Source organism: Lissotriton vulgaris, chromosome 9 (genome assembly GCF_964263255.1).
Source record: "Lissotriton vulgaris chromosome 9, aLisVul1.2, whole genome shotgun sequence".
Classification (NCBI taxonomy): Eukaryota; Metazoa; Chordata; class Amphibia; order Caudata; family Salamandridae; genus Lissotriton; species Lissotriton vulgaris.
Window position 1 is genome coordinate 834867335 of NC_141697.1, and position 22513 is coordinate 834889847.

At 46.1% G+C, this 22513-nt stretch overlaps 1 protein-coding gene across 2 annotated transcripts in view; it reads right to left on the reverse strand.

The window, feature by feature from the left end:
* The window catches only part of LOC147692331 (uncharacterized), a 583942-nt gene that overhangs the window by 368999 nt on the left and 192430 nt on the right, over nucleotides 1-22513 (reverse strand). For both annotated transcript variants that reach the window (XM_086938571.1, XM_086938570.1), the window contains one exon: nucleotides 8344-8470. In XM_086938571.1, the coding sequence (XP_086794697.1) occupies nucleotides 8344-8470 (127 nt within the window). The remainder of the gene's footprint in view (nucleotides 1-8343; nucleotides 8471-22513) is intronic.

Genomic DNA, 22513 nt, shown 5'->3' on the forward strand with positions numbered 1-22513 from the left:
GGTTACAGTGTGGGGGGGGCGTAGTAAGGCATGGGGAGCCACCCCTGGGCATGCCATATCTTATCACTAAAAGCTTGTCATTGTTCGTTTAATGTACAAAAGCCAAAAAGACTGGTGCTGACGGGGCGTGCTCTTTAAAGAGTCTGCTCGCAGCTTGAGGAAAGTTCATTTGTCGGCACTAAAGCGCTTACACAGAGCTGCGCACACTTCTTCGGCGCTAGAAAAAATTATACTAAGAGCCTGGTGACTGCGATTCCCGTATAAAAAAAGGACTTTAAATCAGAGGGGACTTGCAGTTACCGCACTAAAATGTGCCAGCCTTTTCTCAGCCCAAGACATCCCTATTGTCTCCTTCCTAAAGATGAGACCTGAACAACCCTCAAGAAACAGGCAGCGGCTGTCTCCGGCATCTGTTGAAGCGTTCAGGGAGATGTAATTATTGATTTATTTCAACGGACACCATTGTATTAGTACACGTGAAAGGGATGATTTACAAAAGGGAGGCTCAGGGCTGAAGCTTGGTCCCTGATGACATGGGGTCACGTGGTAACAGGCACCTCCACCCTCGACATAGTGCCATCATGGCAACGACCCCCTCCCCCCCCCCCCTCTTAGCATGCATCCCACAAATAAATACACACCACACAAGTTTTAACTTGGGAAAAACTGCTGCAAGTTTATTACATAAAACGTTATGTAATCTAGTGGGTTAGCTTACGGGCGATCCAAGGGCAGGCAGCATTATAGCCACCTGCCCGCCTGATAAACCAAGCAGGACCGTGGCCACCCCTGGCCATGCCACCTCTTATTACTAAAAGCTGGTCATCATCCGTTTAATGTACAAAAGCTAAAAAGACTGGTGCTGCCGGGGCGTGCTCTTTAAAGAGTCTGCTGGCAGCTTGTGGAAAATGTATTTGCGGGCACTAAAGCGCTTCCCTAGAGCTGCGCACACTTCTTCGGCGCTAGAAAAAATGATACTAAGAGCCTGGTGACTGCGATTCCCGCATAAGAACGGACTTTAAATCAGAGAGGACTTGCAGTTACCGCACTATAATGTGGCAGGCTTTTCTCAGCCTAAGACATCCCTCCAACCTTCACAGGTCTCTCCCTCCTATCTCCTTCCTAAAGATAAGACCTGAACCCTCAAGAAACAGGCAGCGGCCGTCTCCGGCGTCTGTCGAAGCGTTCCGGGAGATGTAATTATTGATTTATTTCAACGGACACCATTGTCCCTGATGACGTGGGGTCATGTGGTAACAGCCACCTCCACACTCGACATAGTACCATCATGGCAACGGTCCCCCCCTATAGCATGCATCCCACAAATAAATACACACCACACAAGTTTTAACTTGGGAAAAACTGCTGCAGGTTTATTACATACAACGTTATGTAATCTGGTGGGTTAGCTTACAGGCGATCCAAGGGCAGGCAGCATTCTTGCCACCTGCCTGCCTAATGAGCCAAGCAGCACTGGGGTGAACCACCTATGTACTGCACCTTCTGATGATCCCCTTCCCGGATCACATGACCATTGGTCCCTTATACTCACGCCCCTTTCAGGGCGGAGCGTAGCTAGGCAAGCCCACGGTTGCTCAGGCCCACAACTGCCTGAAGGACTAACGGGGCGCCGACACAGGTTCCAGGAACCTCCCATGAGGCCCCTAGGGTTAGGCTCTGGCACTACTATGTGCTGCGCTGAGGTACCCTTCTGTACCCATATACTTCCAGATTGCCCTGTAACTCCACCTGCAACGATAAAGTAAAACATTACAAAGTTCATGTCATGTCTCATTTCGCCAACGCGCTGGGTAAGCGGTAGGGTGGGAGACCGCGTGTCCATCCCCCTGGCGTCCGCGGCACGTCCGGTGCATCAAGAGGCACAAAACTTCGTGAGGGGCACTTACGTAACCCCTCACCCTGCCTGGCGCACCTGACATGACGCGGCACGCCCACGACCCCAGAGGAGGCTCCTCCCTTGGCCAACCCCCCCCCCCCCGATGCAGGGGGGGGGGGAATAGTATGGCATGGGAAGCCACCCCTGGGCATGCCACCTCTTATTACTAAAAGCTTGTCATCATCCGTTTAATGTACAAAAGCAAAAAATACTGCTGCTACCGGGGCGTTCTCTTTAAAGAGTCTGCTTGCAGCTTAAGGAAAGTTTATTTGCCAGCACTAAAGCGCTTACATAGAGCTGCCCACACTTCTTCTGCGCTAGAAAACATTATACTAAGAGCCTGGTGACTGCGATTCCCGCATAAAAAAGGACTTTAAATCAGAGGGGACTTGCAGTTACTGCACTATAATGTGCCAGGCTTTTCTCAGCCCAAGACATACCTCCAACCTTCACGGGTCTCTCCCTCCTGTCTCCTTCCTAAAGATAAGGCCTGAACCCTCAAGAAACAGGCAGCGGCTGTCCCCCGCGTCTGTCTTTACCGTGAGGACAGACCTCCTGCTAAGATCTCCGATGCTGTGACTGGGTCTGCTCACCTCGTCTTGGTCACAGCATCGCCCTTGAAGTGAGTGCCCAGAATGAACAGCCTGTCTGCCCCAGCCCAAAGAGCTGCTGCGTTACCTATGGCTTGGCTACGTCATCGCGGCCATATCTCTGGGCCCTTCTGGTGCTTCCTTTGGTCTCCAGTGAGGACAGGAGTTATGCTGAAGGCAGCAGGAATCCTGGATAATGCTGATTACGGCAAAGCTCCAAGGGGCATCTCATCAATCATGTAGCTTCTACAACAAGCCCCCGCCATGACGCGGAGTTTTCGGTTTTTCTGCTGTCCCACTTGGACGTACTGCCCTGACTGCTGGTGTAATAAGTTTTTTATCTTCTTTATGGGAGCATCTGTTTCGCCCCATAATGATAAACCTTTTACGCCAGCAGTAAGTCAGGGCAGTCAGTCCAAGTGTGAAGGCAGAAAGAGAGAAAAGAATACATCACACAGAGCTCTTTCCCAATGGCCGGCCACCGTTTAGCCTAAACGGTGACGCCGGCCAATGGGAAAGAGGTGCTGGGCTTAAAGCCCGATAGTGAATCTCCCTCAGGATCATAAGATCTTGCCAGCGAGACTGCTAGGCTTCGACCTAAAAAGAAAACAATAACTTGTCACCATTGAAACAGACATCTATGAAACGACGGTATGAACACCACACTGTCCTCATGTTTTTTTAAGCACTTTAACTGCTTCATGTAAGTGGAAGACAGCCTGGAAACACGCCTTTCCCGCTTCCAGGCTCGCTTCATTTACATGTAATTGCAGGCCCATTTGCGCCCCCTGGGAACACATCCACACCCCCCCCCCCCCCCAGGGGGGCACTCCCCACCGTTTGGAGACATCTGCTCTATCTGAATCGTAGAGGCTAGTGAATAGCATACGCCTTGAATGCTGTGATCAAGTGAGAGCAAGGCAGTTACATGTGTTGTGTCAGTGGTTTCGGTGGTTTGAGGTGTGAGGGAAAGCATTTAATTCAGATGGGTAAAGAGTAGGTGCTCTTAAAATGCAGGAGGATGGTCCATTTATTTACACAAACAAGTCACAGCATGAGTCACCGTATTTTCTTTTGGCCCTTTGAAGTAATGCACTGGTGACAACATTCACTTGGTCAGAATAAAGTGACAGTATTGAAATAGGACCCTTTTTAAGAAGACCAGCCAATCCTATGGTGGCTATGTACTAGGAGGGAAGTCACCTGATTATGTGGAGAGGACAGAGTTGCAGATGGAGCGGCTCTGTTAAGCCCAAGTTAGAAACCTTTATAGAGGGGATAGATTCAGGCCTCTTCTGGCAAGGCTAGCCAGGTCACACCAAGGCAAGGGGGAGGGAGTAACTGAATGCTGGCAAAGTGGCAAGCAGGATTGTAATCAAAGCCCCTCTACTGTCAATGAGAGGAGGGCCCTTTGTAAAAGTGATCCTGGGATAACCAGGTTTATGACTGTTAAGTTGGAAACATCTAATACATGATAATTTAAACAGAAGTGCAGCCCTGCTCAAATGCAAGTGAACGTTTCCCTGGCAACAGACTAATCAGAGTATGCGCAGGGTTCGAGGCCTGTCCCTGGTAATGTAAGCTTCAGGACCTGTTCAGCAACTTGGAGGGCCGCATAAAGCATGCCCACATAGGAGACATAAGACTACTGTCCATGCCCAGGGTAAATTATATTAACACCTTGGCCGGTGCTGGAATTCCGTGCCGGTGCTGGACATTCTGATCGCGGGCGTGGTCATGACGGCTCCCAGCCGTCATCAGCACACGCCCACCATGACTCATGACGGCTGGGAGTAGTCATCAGCACCGAAAGGGTTAAGCAGTGGTGGCAGCATATAGAGTTTTCAGGAATCATTAGTATGAGCAAACCTTCTCGTCCGTGTCAAGGGGAGTACGGTCTACTGGCCCTCATGAGTAAAATTGCGCTTTAATGTGAACCCCAGATCCTTGTGCTTACATTCCTTGTGCATGTCAAGTAGAAGAAGTATGTTAAGTAAGCATGCAGCACATGTATGGTAGCAGTGTTGTGAGTGTATTAAGAGACTAGGTACTGGGATCATGGTAATCACTTTGGATGGCCCGTGTTGTAACAATGCACAATGTAAAGGGTGGATGCAGACTACCCAGAAAGTGGAAGTGCATTGACTGCATTCCTGTGACTGGAGAATGGAGACACAGCAACACTGTTATTTGTAATGTATTTTAACGAACAGTTAAGCACTTTTTAGGACAATACGTTATTGTGTTGCTGGTTGTCTGATGAGTCCTGGACTCTTGTGGCCCACAATACCTCCCTCAGGAAGCCTTCGGCTGCCTGCCCTCGGCTAGTCTGCAAGTCAAGTGCAGAAAAGCTGTATCTAGCCCATTGCGCAGAGATGTAGAAGGACTAAGCCCAAAACTCCCATGGTAAACTAGCTCAATCAACATAGTTGGGGCCCAGTAGCTCCTGCCCACCATATAGCCCTTCAAACAAGGTCTGACAACGACTATGAATGAATATCCAACTATGGATAAACAATGGTCTCAAAACAGCTTTCAGGTGGCAGCTCCTGTTGCCAATGTCAGACGCTGGATGTGGCAAATTGAAAAGCAGAGTTTCTTCCAGCAAAACAATGCTCTGAAGTTTGCATGCAATTTGTAAGAGTATGCTGTACAAGTTTAAATTATTCTCCTGAAATTCGTGCAAAATTCAGTAGCAGCAGTCATCGAAAGGGTGTGCAAAACTACTCAATAAGTGTTACAAAGAACCTTTACCGACGACAAGATAAGTCCTGGCATGAAATCCTTCGAGCGCTACAAATACTTTAATCCATGAATGAACCCTACAATCCAACTTACAACATTGCTTGCTTTTATTTCTTTGAGGAATGCTGTTGGTTGTTAGCTACGCTACCAAACGTACACCGTGGAAACACCTCATTTGTGAGACTTCCAAGGTGGCAACAATAACAAAGTGCCAAAAAGCAAGACACTTGGCCTGTTACAACAACCAGTATCACAGATTTCTAGTATGGGAAATTCTCTTTGTCTATTAGCCAAAAAATACATCCTCTTCAGAGACTGCCATATGGCACAAACCTATCCAAGGACAAGAGGCACACATCTATGAAGCAAATAGAAACACTGTTTACAGAGTCACTCAATCAATGAAATACTTAATTCGAAAAAAACAATCATAGTACAGCAGTCAAAAATTCATCAGAATTAAATAAAAAGCATGAGATTGAAAAGAGACAATGAATAAATAAAACATTAACAACTCATATTTTTCCAACAGCTGACCGCACATCTGAAGTAGGAACGTACAGTAATACAGGGGGAGCGTACTCAATGTCTGGATAAAAAATAAAGTAGGTCTGCATGATCTAAATTTAAACCCTTTCAAAATAGGTAAAAAAAGAGGTTTAGTACACTTTACATACAGTTAGTAGAAACAAGTAAAATACAATAACGTTTGGAGGAAGCAACATCCTAAGGAAAAGCTGATACATGTATCCACACTCCCATTTTCCCATAGGGAAGCAAAACAGGGCTGGTATAGAATCCATTCTTAGTTTCCGGAATTGGCTTCAAGAGTAACCCTTAAACCTATGGAAAACTGGATATACAACAATATTATGGTACAATGGTTCACATGGGTATCATATAAAAAATGATAATACAATAAAAAGAGGACAAAGAGAGGTCTTAAAGATATTTAGCAACTAGGACAACACCTACCAGTCTCGAATGAGTTCTGGCACCTTAGCATAACTAAAAAAAAAAGCTACAAACGACACCACTGTAAAAGAAAAATGATATTTATGAAAACATATATATGCAGTAGTGCAATCACAACCATTAAGTCATAAGAACAGGACTATACCCAGAACTACCAATTACAATTATTGTCATTTTAAGAACAAAGGATAAATAGAGAGTCCTAATGTGTCCAGTGTCAAAGCACAAAAACAATACTATACATTTAAATAAATATCAAACAAAAAGGCTTTAGCTAAGTAACAGACAACTGCTGAGAAATTATTGGTATGTCTTGTAGAGAGAATGGACACGGACAACAATGTGTCTGTTACACTGATCTTCCGTTGGCATTTCGACCCTCTACAAGGGTAAGGGGTCTCATCAGGACTATGAATGCAGGGACACCCTAAATCGTAATGGACGTGGCATGCAGACGTGAGCATGCACACAGACCAAATCAAAATAATATACCTCACTAGGCCGGAGTAAGAACGCTTCCAGAAGCCTCTGGGTATATGGTCAGGGACCAGTGGTGAATAAAGCAGAGAAGGCAAAATATCAGAGGATCAGTAGGTCGCTGTACGCTTATGCGGCATATGGCAGTGATTCAAGAAACAGTGAAAGCTCCCTCTTGAAGGTGCCGAGCCGTCTTCCCTGTGCAGGTCCGTCTTTATCGCTGGTAGCGTCCGGTGCAACAATCCTTTTTGGCACTCCAACCCCATGACCTCTTCCTCAGATTCTCTCACTTCCACTGGGCAAAAGTGCCCCTCATCTCTCCAATCATAAGTTATTACTAAACACAAGGCACCCCTGAAGGTCAGCGCCCAAGTGTGGCCGCAACAGTCCCCCCTGCCCTAAAGCCGTCCCCGTCCCCGCAATATGGCCAGGGGCCAAAGGAGAGTGCTGCAGAGGAGGGGGCCTTCCAGCCATTGGATAGATATCTTAACGTCAGCGGGTCGCTGTACTCTCATGCGGCATTTGAGCCAAGTTACGAGAAAGCTTGCCGATCAGTTTACCCAGAGGCTGCTAGAAGCCATCTACTCTCACCTTGCAGAGAGTAATTGTATTATTTTGATTTACTATTTGTGCATGCATTCCTGCATACAACATCCATTGACATTCAGGATGTCCCTGCATTCATAGTCCTGATGAGACCCCCCTCACCCTTCCCCTCCCCTGTCAATAGATCACCTTCAAGCTGTTCTTTATGTCCATTCCCTCTACAATACATACGAATAATTTCTTAGTAGTTGTCTGTTACTTAGCAAAAGCCTTTTTGTCTACTATTTACTGTAATATTGTTTTTGTGCTTTGACACTGGGGATATATTACACACGCGCTACTCAACATTTGTTCTTCCAATGACAGTTATTGTAATTGGTAGTTCTGGGTACAGTCCAGTCCTCATGACTGGATGGTTGTGATTGCACTTCTACATACATAAGCGCTCATAAATATACTTTTCCTTTTACAGTAGTATCCGTAGCAGTTTTGTTTTTTGTGTCATACTAATGTGTCAGAACTCATTCGTAACTTTTGTAGCAAAATATCTTTGAGACCTCTTTTTAAACTCCTTTTATTGTATTATTATTTTTGATAAGATACTGTGGCGAACCGTTGTAGAATACAATTCCAGTCTGAATCGCAAAAGCAAAGCCTATTCCCATTCATTATATGTATATAGCAAGGAAGGCTTAATTCCAACAGTGGTTTGCAAGGGAATACACAACCTACTGCTCCCTATAGACTTATATGTTCTCCCGCATCCCTCATCCCACTTCAGCTTTTCAGAGTCAAGATCTCTGCACCGCTCACTATAATCATTTCCATAGCCCTCAAATTCTCTGTGCAATGAAAGAAGAATGTACTTCAAACCAAATACAACACAAGTACTATGTGGAGTCCCTTGGGTAGTAGGAGAGTCTCTGGTGTGATTCAGTTTGTAACCTTAATCTCCAAAGAATTACTCAGTATTGTCAATTTATAGTTTTTACTTGATTTTGCTAGATTGGTTAGTTGACAGTTAGGCACAGTCAAGGGATGACGGGTCCACTGTGTTTAAAAAACTGCCTTCGAACTAGAGAAATAAATAGTCAGAAAAAAAAGTCCTCTTACCCAGTAAAATCAAAGCCTGGTGGATCTCCTTCATCACATTTTGATAAAACTCCTTCTGGCATTTATCTAGAAGTTTCCACTCTGCCTCCGAGAAATAGGCAGCAACATCACTGAAAGTGACTGGGCCCTGAAGGGATACAGCAATGTAAAAGGAGATTAGTGGCTTTTATGTAACGAACTACATGTTAAAACACACTGCAGAAGGGCTCCTCCCAACCCCCAACAAAACAAACAAACAAACACACACCGACCCACAGCTTTGCCACTCATGTCCTGCCATACCCATTTAAGGTGCCTTCGCTGCCTCAGAGGTAGGCCATGTTCTTTCGACTGGTTTACTATTGCAGTTTGAGCATATGCAGAAAGGCTAAGTCTAAAAAAATCTAGGGCAGTCATGCATATTTCAAGCACTGCCCTAGGGCGGCTGATACATGGCACATTGATGGTTTACCTTCGTGTCAAAGCCGCACAGGACTGAATAAGGTTCATTCCGTGTCCACTGTTTTCCATGAGAACATGTTTGCCTCCACATTTATCAAAGCAGAGAAAATGTGCCCTTTTAAGGACAACACATGCGTGTCAGGAACAACTTGAACCTGGAAAACAAATCACTAAATAGCCTAAAATAAAACCCTTTAAATGGGCAAAAGGTGGCTAAAATCTGGCCCTAGTAAAAGCCCCCAGACCTTTGCTTCTTCCCCAAGATTTTGAGAACCGAAAAAAAGACCAGTCTTCGTAATTATGCATTAAAGTAATTTAGCAAATCTGGATGTGTCTTTTTTAATAGGGTAAACGGGGCGTAGACATGAAGATGGTAAAAAGAAAGAACCAGGTTTGTATAACGAAAGATGCCCCTTAACAATGAGAGAGGATGGGCGACGTTGGATAATTATCATAAGTTGTGGTTTAATGGAAGAGATGCCATTTGGTTCGTTATAGCAGCTTGTGATAGTATTACAATGATTCACCAATAAGGAATTAAGGAGGATACATAATGACTTGCTTCCACCCAACTATTCTCTTTATATAACGAAGGGACGAAGAGCATGGTGGCAGTATAAAGTAAAGCTGGAAAAGCCACGAATGAATGTGGTTCTGTAGCAAAGAGAACATCCGTGGAGTTTAGCTACATGCGGTTTTGAGTGGTTCCTTGCTTATGTAACTAATACAATCAATTATCTAAATAAAAAACGTGTTTCAGAATGTTGTGAATGCTACAGTAATGTTAACCTAACTTTTTTCGGATCTACTCCAAAATGCAAAATGTAGTTCCCACACAAGTCTGTCTGTGCGGATTTTCTCACAAGGGCATGGTTAGAAACATCTCATAGCTCACCCATTGTAATCTGCACAGCCAAGGCTGTGGCTTCTTTTCAATGGTTCACAAAGTGTCCCCCCCTCACCATATTGCAAAATCTGCTAAAAGAGTGTAGTGAAAAGTGCAACCTAGTTGGACTGGCTTACACAGCATATCAGACAGAATCTTAAGAGCTAGTGGTGCAGACCTTTTTCTTTGGTGTGTTGCCAAGCTCATTAACAAGGTTCAAGTTTATGATACATGCAGTAACCCAAGGTTGATTCTACCTCTTCTGACCAACCACCTTTCCTCTCAAAAGTCACCGAATTAAATTGTAAAACGTGCAGCTGAAAAGTCAGTACAGATAAGGCACAAAGTGTTAATATGCTTTGATACCAAGCGTTTGTAATTTTTGTATATCTGGAGAAAATGTATTTAAGGAAACTTGTTCAGAAGAAACTTTCTTTCCAAACAGCTTGCTCGGAGATTTAAAAAATGATGCAAACGCCGAAATGCTATCCATTCTGGTGAACACACTGAATTTTGGAATAAAGACACTGCAGTTTCCCCAGTTTTTCTTTTACTCTTGAGGGAGGGCGGAGATGCATTACCTGGCCCTCCTGGTCTCCTCTCTCTTTCGTCATCACTCTTCCTATGCCCCTGCCGGCCCCTTTCCTTCCATTAGTTTTTAGGTCGCGCCTAGGCAGCATATGCGCCGTCTAGAACAGACATGTAGTATCTAGATATGAGCTTAAAAAAACGCCCATCTTTTTCATTGGCTGTTCTTCCTGTCCATTAGAAATGCTGGCTTTTTATTGGTGAATACTCTTAGAAGTCTCTCCTTTTGTCCCGCCAAAATGAATCCTTTCACCACAGGCCATGTGTTTTCCTTCAGTGCACTACTTTGTCTTTCCCTCTGTCCTTGTTGCTGGTCCTAGTTCACTTAATCTCCTGTGTCTCCAAGAACAAAACCTCTCATCCCTCGCAGCTGCTCTTCACCCCCTCTCATGGGCTGCAGCTGCCTCCTCCTCAGTTAACGGTGTAAGGAGGAAGTTAGAATTTTGTTTTAATCAAACACTTTGTGCTGTTAATTTAGTTAAAATAAATTAGTTTCATCCACTTCCAGATACAGTAGGTGTACCGCGTGCTCTGCCCTCAATACAAACATTGCCAACTACACCACTGTCTGAATGCACAGCCAAAACTAACATCTCTTTATGGCATCGACCTCAGAAACTATATTTTGCAGTAAGATAGAACCCCTGTGTTTCTAGAGTGACGATGCAACAGTGCCATTTTAAAGCACAGAGTTCCACCGGCTGTCGACTGTGGTCTGGTGACACCCGCTGTTAGGTGGATAAACACAAACTGGTTTAGCACAGCGACGGAGAGTTATTTGACTGTGTCCTGTTTTTTCAGTCAGATAATGACAAACGGGGAGAGGGTCAGAGATGGCCGCTCGTCGACAAAGCAGGCCTGGAGACTGCGCAGCTGGGTCCCCCAGATGCCACAACCTGAGGCGAGGAAGGGGGCTTGCGCTCACAGCCCTCTGCTCCGCCGTAAATTCCTTGAATCTCCATGCCCTTCATTTATTTATTTTGCTTTCAGACATATGAAAGCGATGAAGAACAATATGCAGTGCTTGAAAAGGAAAACTAGAAGTGCAGGTTCTCTTTACCAGAGTACCTGCTTGTTTCTGAGAAGTGCTGGTACCCTCCAATTAAAAGTATTAAGTCACTCTTGAAAAGTGCTGGTGCTGGTACTACAGAACGGACAGTACCGGCCCATTAAAAGCACTGACAATACGTCCCCCTCCCCTGAGTAGTTGCTTGATGATGGATAAGCGTGGAAGGGTATGCTCAGATGTGAGTCCCTTGCTCACTGCACCATCAGGATTCAAGCAAGCCGGGCTGAAGACGGCTGTAATGCCAGAAACCGGTCCCCGGAAGCTTGTTTCCGTCCAGTGAAAGAATTGGCTTGGTAGTTTGGTCTGCCCTGTTCCCATGATGCACTGGGCCAGGGACAGACTAATTTGCATGTAGCCAGGTTCTGAGCTGGGATGGTGCAGTGAGCTAAAAAACGGTGATGGATCAAGCCCTGATCTTTGGACTGGGTAGGAGTGGTCTGCTTAATTCAGATACTCTGTCCATCACCACCCCCTTTTCTGAATCATGATGATGGATCACAGCATGAAAATAATTTCTCTTCAGCTGCAAAGGACACAGGAAAGACTACCATCTCTACAGTATAATTATGAAAATTTGTGTCTTCATCTGAGAAATGGCTTCTGATTCACAAATACAAGTGTGTGAGAGCTTATTGTAGCAGTTGTAATTTACTTGTTCGAAAAAAACAATGAGACATTTTGCATCTTCTGTAAGAATAGATCCTCGACAAATGAAAGGAGGCGACGCAGTATACAAAATTATAATAAAACACGTTTTAGAACTGAATGTATTAACAGAACAATCTTCGCTGCTTTTTAGGTCCTGCAGAGGCGTGGGAGGAGAAGCGAAGCTGCTGACACGCCCTGCAAGAAATATTGTAAGAAAAAGGGTACTGTATGCCCCGCCCGCCTTTTCATTGGGTAGCGTCAGCGTTTAGGGTAAACGCTGGCTTCTCATTGAAAAGGAGAGTGTTCAGTTGCCACCCTGTCCGCTTTTTAGACAGTCCATACGGACACCGTGGCCTGTTTACCGGCTTGTCGTGAAGACTTTTCTTATCTGCTTGTTTATTTAACAAGCAGATAATAAAATTCTTGCAGGCACGGAGAGCAGAAGCACAGGAGGCACGGAGAGTGCAGCTCTCCTACCACCCACCCCAGCCGGGTTCTCCCTCCCAGCGTCTGCAGGCAGACACTGTATCAGGGGAGAGTATCTCCCCTGCCCTCCCACCTTCAGCCTAAGCTTCACTGTCCCAAATAAAAGGTCTCCACAATCAGCATTCAAAGTTTGTTTAGATAGGTCGGAGCCATGAAAGGTTTTCCACATGATCACCCTATTATGTAAACAAATCCATATTAGAGTCACTGTAAGCTCATTTGATCCCATGTGGTAACTCTAAAACCTGGCATGGCTCTGTTCCTCGTGGATCAACAATGGGCATCCCCACATTACAAAGCGACTTCTCAAAAAAAGCTCTGATCACGCTGCACCAGTAGAAATGTTGCTCTCCCTTCCCATATCATCATGAAAGGTTTGGTCACAAGGTAAGCAGCAGAATGTCAGCTGATCTCAGCGCTAATCTCACAGGCAGCATTCTTGCTGCCTCAAGCAGTACCTTTGACAGCCCAACGTTCACACTGCAGCACAACAGCAGATACTAGCAAGCCAGAGTTATGGAAACACAGCAGCTAAAAAGGAAATATGTACTTGCAAAGCACGATTTTAATTAAGAAGACATATTAGAAAGTTTTACAGATTTGAATTGCAACGAGAAAACTCGGCGATTAGACGACCAGAAAAAAAAAACACTTAATGCAAACACTTTACTTTAGTGGGCTCAGTTCGAAAAAACAATAGGGGAAGCCCCAAGAACCACGTCTTAAAACTATTTGCGATTCCTCTCCTCACTGAGGAAGCTTTCACAGGAACATGTATTGGCTTCTTCTCTGTTGTACTTCACAAAGGCAGTTGTTATCAAATTATACACTAATAAATAATAAATACCTGGAACCAACACTCTATGTATACTCCATGTGAAAGTACCATGCATCACTTCAGGAACAAGCAGACTGGGATAGATGAATGTCACTCCCACATCAAAACACCATGCATGTCTTGTGGGACAAGCATGCAGGAATATAGTTAAGTTATGCTCTTATGCTTTTGTGTGGTGCACTTCTTCCATTTGTTTAGCCACACTGTGTTGTAAACTGTTATGAATGTGCAAGGATCGCAGGTCAGACTCTGCATAAACACGAGGCTTGAGGAGTATTCTGTGGATGTGTGTAGCATCAGGTGTTTTAGAAGACCGGATTAAATTTGGGAAGACAGAAATTTTGATTTCCACTAGGTATAGAATCTCATACAATACTTTTGTGAGTTAGGTCATCTGCTTAAATGAACCACGTTTCTGACAAACTGCCCTTCGTGTCATTATAAATTTGACTTTTTTCCAAGAAATAATGGAGATAAATAGATGGATCTGTTTCTTGACAAATCGGTCTGTCAGACAACAGAAAATTGTTTAATAAACTGATTGATAGAAGAACAATGTCTAGAGATCCCCATTTTTAGGTCTCGCAGAGGCGTGGGCGGAGCAGCGAAGCTGCTGCCATGCCGTGCGAGAAATATTGTAAGAATTGCAGGCACGGAAAGCGGTGGTGCAGGGGGCACGGAGAGTGCAGCTCTCCCCCCACCCACCCCGGCGGGCTCTCCTTCCCAGCGTCAACAGGTGTACCATCGTTTGGATCTCCCCATCGGAATGATCTCCCCTTAGCATCTGGGCATGCGTACTTCACTGCTCTTGCCCATTTGCAACAATCTAACTTTCCCCTGTCTTTCGGAGCTCCCCTTTAATCTTCAAATCAATTTCATTGTTCTCTTGCCGACTTGCAACAATCTAACTTTTCCCTGTCTTTCTGAGCTCCCCCTAAAAATCTATTTCATTTTTCCTCCCACCCCTCTCAAAACTTATCCAAGCTGCAGTCACACCCTGCTCACTCATGTCTGCAAAACGATCAGTAAAATGAATATTAGTTTCTTATTTTGCTTTAGTTGCCAGGTGAGTTTTTATTCTTTTATTTTTTTTAATGTTCAAAATGTTAGCCTTTCTGTTGCTTGCAATCACGTCTGCAAACGATCCGTGAAACTAATATTACTTTCTTATTTTGCTTTCGTTGCAAGGTGAGTTTTTATTCTTTTATTTTTTTTAATCTTCAAAATGTTAGCCTATCTGTCGCTTGAATTTCTAGATTATACCTTTCACCGACGCTTTTTGTCTGATGTTGCCAGAAATGTGAGCTTATTTATACTTTTTAGTCATGTCGCATTTTAGACAGGTGACTAAGGGGGGTCCCTCTAATTGGACTTTGCCTGCACCATTGATCTTGGCCCGTTGGCCCCCCTTGTGCTACCCCATAACCCCCCCTTTTCTGCAGAGGACATATGGTGCCCCATACGGTTGGGCAGAGCTCAAGTGGAGGGGTGGGTATTGTGCTGACTACCCTGGTGTGCTGGTTGGCGGCCCAGGTCAACGTCCATGCACTCTAATTCGAGTTGCACCTTATGCTCTGGAGTGACAGAGGTCTACAGAGCCTGTGACAGCTACTACGAGGCTTGCCCACACCTTACTGGACTGATGCCTCTGCTGTGTGGACTCTGATTGGGATAGTGCGTGAGTACTGTGTGTGACACCCCTGATTGGTTTCGTGCGGACTGCGCTGCAACAGTGAGGCCTGGGCATTTCTCCTTGTTTGGCCCCTTTGCTGCCCTGTAGTGCTTCACATGTTGGTGCCTACCTTCTACACCATGGTCAAATATCGCTGCTTTAAATGGGCCCAGAGAGTGTGGGCAGAGGGAGGACCCCACTACCACTGGTGCCACTCTGCCTGGTGGACACCCAGGCTGGCTTGTGGGCTTTTCCCTGTGAACAGGTTTGAGGAGCTGCTTGGGGCCATTAAGGACTTTAAGGCTACAATGGTCCCGAAACTAGGTGACCCAACAATCAAAATGTGTTTTCTTAGGGCTGACTAGGCAAAGTTGAGAGATGGCATTGAATCTAATGAATCTACGTTGGCTGGTCTGCGTCCTTCAATGATGGACATGCAATTTCAGTTGAAGGCACTCCAGGCGGAGGTGGCTGTTTGCAGCCGGGCGAATTATGTTAAGAGTCGCTGGAGGTGCAATAATATCCGCATAATTGGGCAGGGGCCCCAACATGGACCTTTTTCTTGAGGACTGGCTGCTTAATAAAGTGCTGGATGAACGGAGGTCCACTTTCTTCTCATTGGAGCCTTCACAGAGTCCCCGGTCGGTCGCCTTCCCCCATGGCTTTGCCTCAAACAGTGGTGGTGTGCCTCTTCCATAATCGGTACCACATCCTACAGGTTTAGCACATGAAGGGCCCATTGCAGGTGGAGAGCAGTCCCAGCACCTGATAAGCTGGTTCGGGCCTCTCAGCAACTGATCACTTCTCTGCATTGCCCAGGGAGTCTCTTAACCTCTCCTAAGCTCCTCTCCACAGTCCTCTATTCATCTCTGCTGCCAATACAGCCCCGCCCTGACAGGGGTTTCCGACCTGGCAACCCAGAGTCTCAAACAGCACCCAACACCAGCCTGCTTCAGTTGCTGCCCAGAGCCCTTCTACCTGAATCTACAGGCCATGAGCACGGGTCCCCTAGCAAGCCCCATTACACAGGTTTTGTGGAGCGATCTAGTCTCTCGCTCCAACTCTGAACCCAGTTTGTCTTCCAGAGTAACTCGAGATATGTCTAAGCTTCCCATGATGGGGTGGTTCTGGGCCCAGACTCGAACAGCTTCCTTATGGGTTGTGGCTGTTATCTTGGTGGTTATGATATACCCCTCTGTATGATTATTTAGTGTTCAAAGAATACTCTCTCCTGCCCTTAGCAAACGTCTCCGCATCCTGGTGCTCGGGCCCTCTGCTTCTGTTGATTAGATAAATAGTCTGCCTGACTTAAGTTTGTGAAGCTTCCCTGGTATATCACAGCTAAGGAGCTTTGGCCATTGGTTGAAAATTGCCAACATCTGTAAGCTTCAAATTTTGTTTCCAGCCACCATTTGGAGGTTTATTCAAGGCGACGAGGTAGACCAAACCAAAGCTGCCACATTTTCTGCACAGTAAGTTAGCGTTGCCCTTTTAACACTTTTTCGGAAGCTTTCTTCAGAACCAAAGTGGACAAAATACACTTCAAGTTTAGAGTAATGTATTCTGTACAAGAAGAGAATAGGGCGTAATTGCCAAAGCTGCTTACTTTGTAGCTGGGGAACCAGGTTTGAGTCTCAGCATTGGCTCAACATCCTGTGATTCTGCTCAAATAACTAATCTCCTGCGGATACAAAAAAACATCTCTGGCCCCGCAGTAGGGTTTGAATTTGATCGCTAGATTTTGGTCTGTTGTACCTTGTGTGTAGAGCAATGATATGTCACGCAGTCTCAATGACTCTCTTCAGAAGGACGCACGGTGGAAGGTATTAACAAGCATTTACAATGCAATGGTCTCGGCATCATTAAAGGTAGAGCTATTGGCATTGCTCATGACATTTCTTTAAATCATAAATAAATGGCATTGTCATTTACATTGCCAATAGCTTAATCGTTAAATAAATGGCATTGTCATTTACAATGGGCAACTGCAAGACTTTGTTTGTAATGTAAGCCATGCTTTCGCAGTACTGTTGAATTTCATTATCGTCGCCTAGTGCTATTTTTTAGCCGTATATAGCGTGAGTTTTGTGGAGGTGCACCCTGCACGCTCACACACTGCTCACCCCACACACTCACCCTGCGTAATGCGAAAAGACCTAGCTCTGCCCTTCGGCCTGTGTTGTAATCGTACAGTAGGTTGTGAGTAGCTGCGCTTGATAGGTTGAGGCATCCCCTCCTTGCTGCTCCCTTCACAGAGGGCCAGCTGCCTCAATGAAGCTCCCATGTGTTCAGCTGTTCTTTGTTTCAGCTCCTGTGTGTCAGTGCACCGTGTAAGCGCACAAGCATACCCTGCTCTCTCTGGAACAGGCACTCGGCACTCACCACTCGGCACTCACCACTCACTCTACTCACTCACTACTCTGCACTCTGCACTCACTACTCTGCACTCACTGCTCTGCACTCACTGCTCTGCACTCACTGCTCTGCACTCACTGCTCTGCACTCTGCACTCACTGCTCTGCACTCTGCACTCACTGCTCTGCACTCTGCACTCACGACTCTGCACTCTGCACTCACGACTCTGCACTCACGACTCTGCACTCACGACATCTGCACTCACGACATCTGCACTCACGACATCTGCACTCACGACATCTGCACTCACGACATCTGCACTCACGACATCTGCACTCACGACATCTGCACTCACGACATCTGCACTCACGACATCTGCACTCACGACATCTGCACTCACGACATCTGCACTCACGACTCTGCACTCACGACTCTGCACTCACGACTCTGCACTCACGACTCTGAGCAGATGCATGACTGGGTATACACACTTGTTTTTTTAAGTCCTACACTGGATAGTAGGTGCCGTTGGTTCTCGTATTTGGCATCACTGGCAGTGGCCTGAAGTAGGGCAAGCAGCAGTGGCCTCCTCAGAAATATCTTGGGCCCTGGCACTTATTATGGCACAAATTAAACACTGCTAACAAGTGTTTTGCTTTCTAGCAACCACGTCACTGCCTCATTATTTACCTTTCTGTTTTCACTTATGTTCATGGACACATCATTGTTTTGTGCTTCCGAGCCAGTGGCGCTTTCCGTTAATGTACTTGCACGCAAACCGCAACCTGTTGCATAACTTGCAGATTTCAACAAAAAACATATTGTGCCTGACCCGGCAGACTCCCCGAGCAGCCTTCGAGGCACGCACCTCTGCTGAGCCGAGGCCCAGGAGGAGAGGCTGGAGTGCAAGCGCCCACAATCATCCAGTCCTGACACTAAATGCACATGCTCCAGGAATGCCAAATACAGTTCCAAGGCTTCCGAGAGCAGACAGCAAAGTATGGTGTACGCGCGCCCACCATCTGGATTCAATTACGGCGATCCTGACAGCTGCTAATTGATAATTTATAGCCTTCTGCTGCGCGTCTCCGAACAGAATATGCAGGAAGTGGAGAAACTCCAGAAACTATGGCCTATTTCATGATCGGTTTGAAATGAGAACATTTGGCCTTGAAAAACTGTGACAGTTACCTATTACTGATTCATACTGTTGTTCCTGCCCAGCAGGCTTGGTGCCGCCAGTAGCAATGAACATTTGGTCTCCGTGGTGCGGGGAGACAGAACGTAAGTTGCGTGTGTGCAGCATGTATTCCCTGCTTCAAGGTCTGCTCGGCACGTGTACGCGGTGTGTGCCACTAGCATGCCTAATTTGCTGTGTCTAAAATTTAGAAGCAATTGGTGGCTAACTTGACCCGGTGTTAGCACTTATTTTTTTTCTCAACAACCTCCGATCGAGAGAGAAAGAAACCCAGCGAGGGAAAGAAAGAAGAAAACCGTGACAGAGAGAAAGCGGGGATGACGAGAAGGTGGTAGAGTGAAATAAAGAGGCAGGGAGCGGCAGATGCCTGATTAAAGAGGCATGAGGTGAAAACTAGACTACACAGGCTTCTTTTTTTCTTCTTCTTTTTGCAGATTTGTATAGTACGAACTTGACCGAAAGGTATTGGAGCACTTTACAGGAGCACCAGTTAAGTTACACAAGGACACATTTATTTTTGGTAGGCACAGGGAGATTAAGGGCCCAGAATCAGAGGATTTTGATCCGACACCGAGGCTCGAACCTGGTTCCCCAGCGCTAAAGTCGGCAGATCAGGCCGTTAGGCCACATCCTCAGATGTGGCACCCAGACCTTTGATGCCGCCGGCCGCGGGCTTCTGAACAAACCTTTTGGCCCCAGCAGTTATTCTTTTACACACTAAGCCCGGGAAGCAATAATAGACTTCAAAGCTATGTCCAGTATAGGGAACTGTGACTTGATATCTGCTAGTGACCAGGTCAAGTCTTCTATTCCACTCACAAGCAGAAACGAAAGTAAGGCCTCTTTCCAGATTGTTCAGTTCCCAAAAGAGCTGTACCATGAGCGTGAAGAAACAACACTAGCTAGTGAAGTATTCAAAAGAAAGATAATTTAATTTTGTGTACAGTGAACTAATTCGACAGTTGGATAAGAGAACAAACACATCACACATCAAATCTGGTGGTTATTTCCGTCCATTAAATCTGGTGGTGATTTTAAATTTCTGGTTAAACCATTGTACTTGGGTCGCACGAGTAGGTACCAGAGTAAGCAGGGATGGCACACTTTACTTTTTGCTGTTCCTTTGAAAGAATGCACTGTGCTGCATAGAGAATAAGCGCCAGCACGGCAAACGGATTCTGCTGTATGCGGCCTGATAACCGTGACCTCCTGGATTACTACTGTCAACTTAGTGACTTCCGTCTTTGCGAGAAGCCCGCGCCCGGAGTGGATGGCCCAGAGAACCGGTGGCAGCAGAAGTCAGGAGTGGCGGCTGAGGCCGCCGATGCGGTAAGTGGGGCTTGGGGGGCTTGGCACGCGTGTGTGTAAGTGTGTGTGTGTGTGTGTGTGTGTGTGTCTGCGCATGTGTGTGTCTGCGCGTGTGTGAGTGTGTGTGTGTCTGCACGTGTGTGCGTGCCTTCGGCCGGCCTGCCTGCCTAAGCGCGTCCACAGACCTTGGTACGCTCGTGCACCGCTCTGTCTCCCTTCACAGGCAACTCGGCAGCAATAGGTCTCGATGCCGAGACCTAAAAAGAAGCCTTTGATATGTTCCTGGTCCACTGGAGCCAAAAGGAAGATCTACTGAAAGGGCGCTATTAAAACTATTTTGTGTTGGTTACAGATACGTTTTGCCAAGTGTCTAATTCACAGAGAACATGTAGAGCATCGGCTACATAGCAACATTTTGGGGAAATCCTTGGTGTCTTTAGAAAACTCTTACAAACCTCAAAGGTTTACATTTTCTTTACATATACATATAAATGATGTTAAAGTTGAGAGGAGACAAGTAAGTAGCCTCCAAAAAACTGTGGGGAAGAATCTCCGATCTAGCCTTTAAAAGGTACCTAGGCACTGTCTGGGAAATATTGTTTACTTCTTTTTCTTACTGTTTAACCCTAAATGACATTATTGGTAATTCCCTTGCCCACAGCTCACACTCTGCAGTAATATTGCTGCAGTGACCCAGCTGGGGAGAGGGGGGAGGAGTTGGCCTAACGACTAGGGCGGCCGACCTGGAATCTGGGGAACTGGGTTTGAGTCTCGGCAATAACGCTGAACATCATGTGATACTGGGCAAATTACTTAATCTCCCCTAACCAAAATAAATGTGTCCTAATGTAACGCAACTGGTGCTATGTAAAGCGCTCTGATACCCGATTCGGTTGAAGTTCGCGCTATCTAAAACGCCGTAAAATAACAAATAATAAGTTTTAAAAATCTATATTTTGCAACTTTTTTCCTGTCAACCACACTAACTCACCTATCAAGGAATCATGTCTGTAGACCTGGCTGGACGTGAGGAAGGTAGTGAAAAAGAACACGGTTCCCTGGATTAATTCAGCGTTTGCAGAGTGTAGTCAGAGGTCACATATCAGAGTAGATAATCAGAGGTTCAATGTCTGCTTAGGATATAATGCTTATCGTTATTATACTTGCTGCAGGCAATCTAGTACAAACACATACTACCTAATTTCTAATTTATGTTAATTGGTGCAGTACCCGTTTAGTAAAATGTAAAATCTTCATGTTTACAGCACACTACTAATTGTCAGGCTATTGGTTGTTGCTATGCAGTTAAATATTGGACTAATAAATCTATGCTGTTTACCTTTTGTGAGGCTAATAATTACTTCCCCAATACTTTGACCCCCATTAGGATGAGGGGCAGGCTTTGTCCTGCATTTTTATCATTGTGGCGGGCGGTGCTCTCAGCACCGCCCGCCACAATGCTAAAAATGCATTATTGCATTTGCATAAACAAAACGGCAGGCACAGCGCGGTGCCTGCCGCTTTGTTTATGCAAATGCAGGGGGGTACCACAGGTACCCCCCGTGTGCACCCCCCACCTCTCTTTCACTCTGGGGGCCCGCATGGGGCCCCCAGAGTGAAGACTGCATGCCTTTCCGTGGCGGCATCGCCGCCCCGGAAAGGCATCCAAAGAAGCCCATCCTAATATGGCTGGCGGTGTCTATTAGACACTGCCACCATAATAAACATTTTCCTCCCCAGTGGCCTTGCGACCGGGGCGGAAAAGCGGCGGACGGTCTTTCCGTTCGCCGCGGTCCCCCCCGCCATCCTAATATGGCGGGGGGAATTCAGGTGCGGATGGAGGGCAGATTGCCCCTGCCAGGCTGGCGGTGGCTACCGCCAAGCTGGCGGGGGCAATCCGCCCGCCATCCTAATGGGCCCCTTTGTGTTTGCTAAATATACCAAAGGCACAAAACATGCTTTTGGGCTGAGGGTGTTTTAGGGTAGTAGGGGGGGTGAACAGCTGTGAGCAGCTCGTTTGTGATTATTTGAAGTGCAAGGTCTTGAGGTCCTTTTTGAACTGATGTAGTTTTTTGCTTTGGTGTAGTTGGAGTTCATTCCAACTTGGCTGCGAGGTGGGAGAAGGATCTTCCCCTTGCTCTTGTCCTGTAGAAACGAGGGACGGTGGTTACTTCTGGGTCAGTTGAGCGGATGTTTTTTTGGGAGGGGTTGATGAAGGGTCGCTGATTCAGCTATTGTGGTCCGTTGTTATGAAAGGCTTTGTAGGCATGAGTGAGCACCTTGAAGGTTATTCTTCTTCCTAAGGGGAGCCAGTGGATGTCGTGGCGGAGTTGGGTAATGTCGTTGTGTCGTGAAATGTCGATGATGAGTCTACCAGTGGTGTTTTAGAGAGTTTGGAGTTTGCGGAGACTGTTGCTGTAGTCCATTCTGCTTGTGATGAGTCCATGGGTGATGTTTTTTCAGGAGTCAGCGTTATCCACTTGAATGTTTTGCAAAGTATGCTGAGGTGTTTGAAGCATGCTGAAGATACGGTGTTGATCTGGCTATTCATTGTTAGTGAGGAGTCAAGTATGATGCCAAAGTTGCATGCCTGGTCTGTTGGGGTTAGTGGTTTTCTAAAGGCGGATGGCCACCAGGTGTTGTCCCATGTGTAGGAGGTGCAGCAGAGTATGATGACTTCT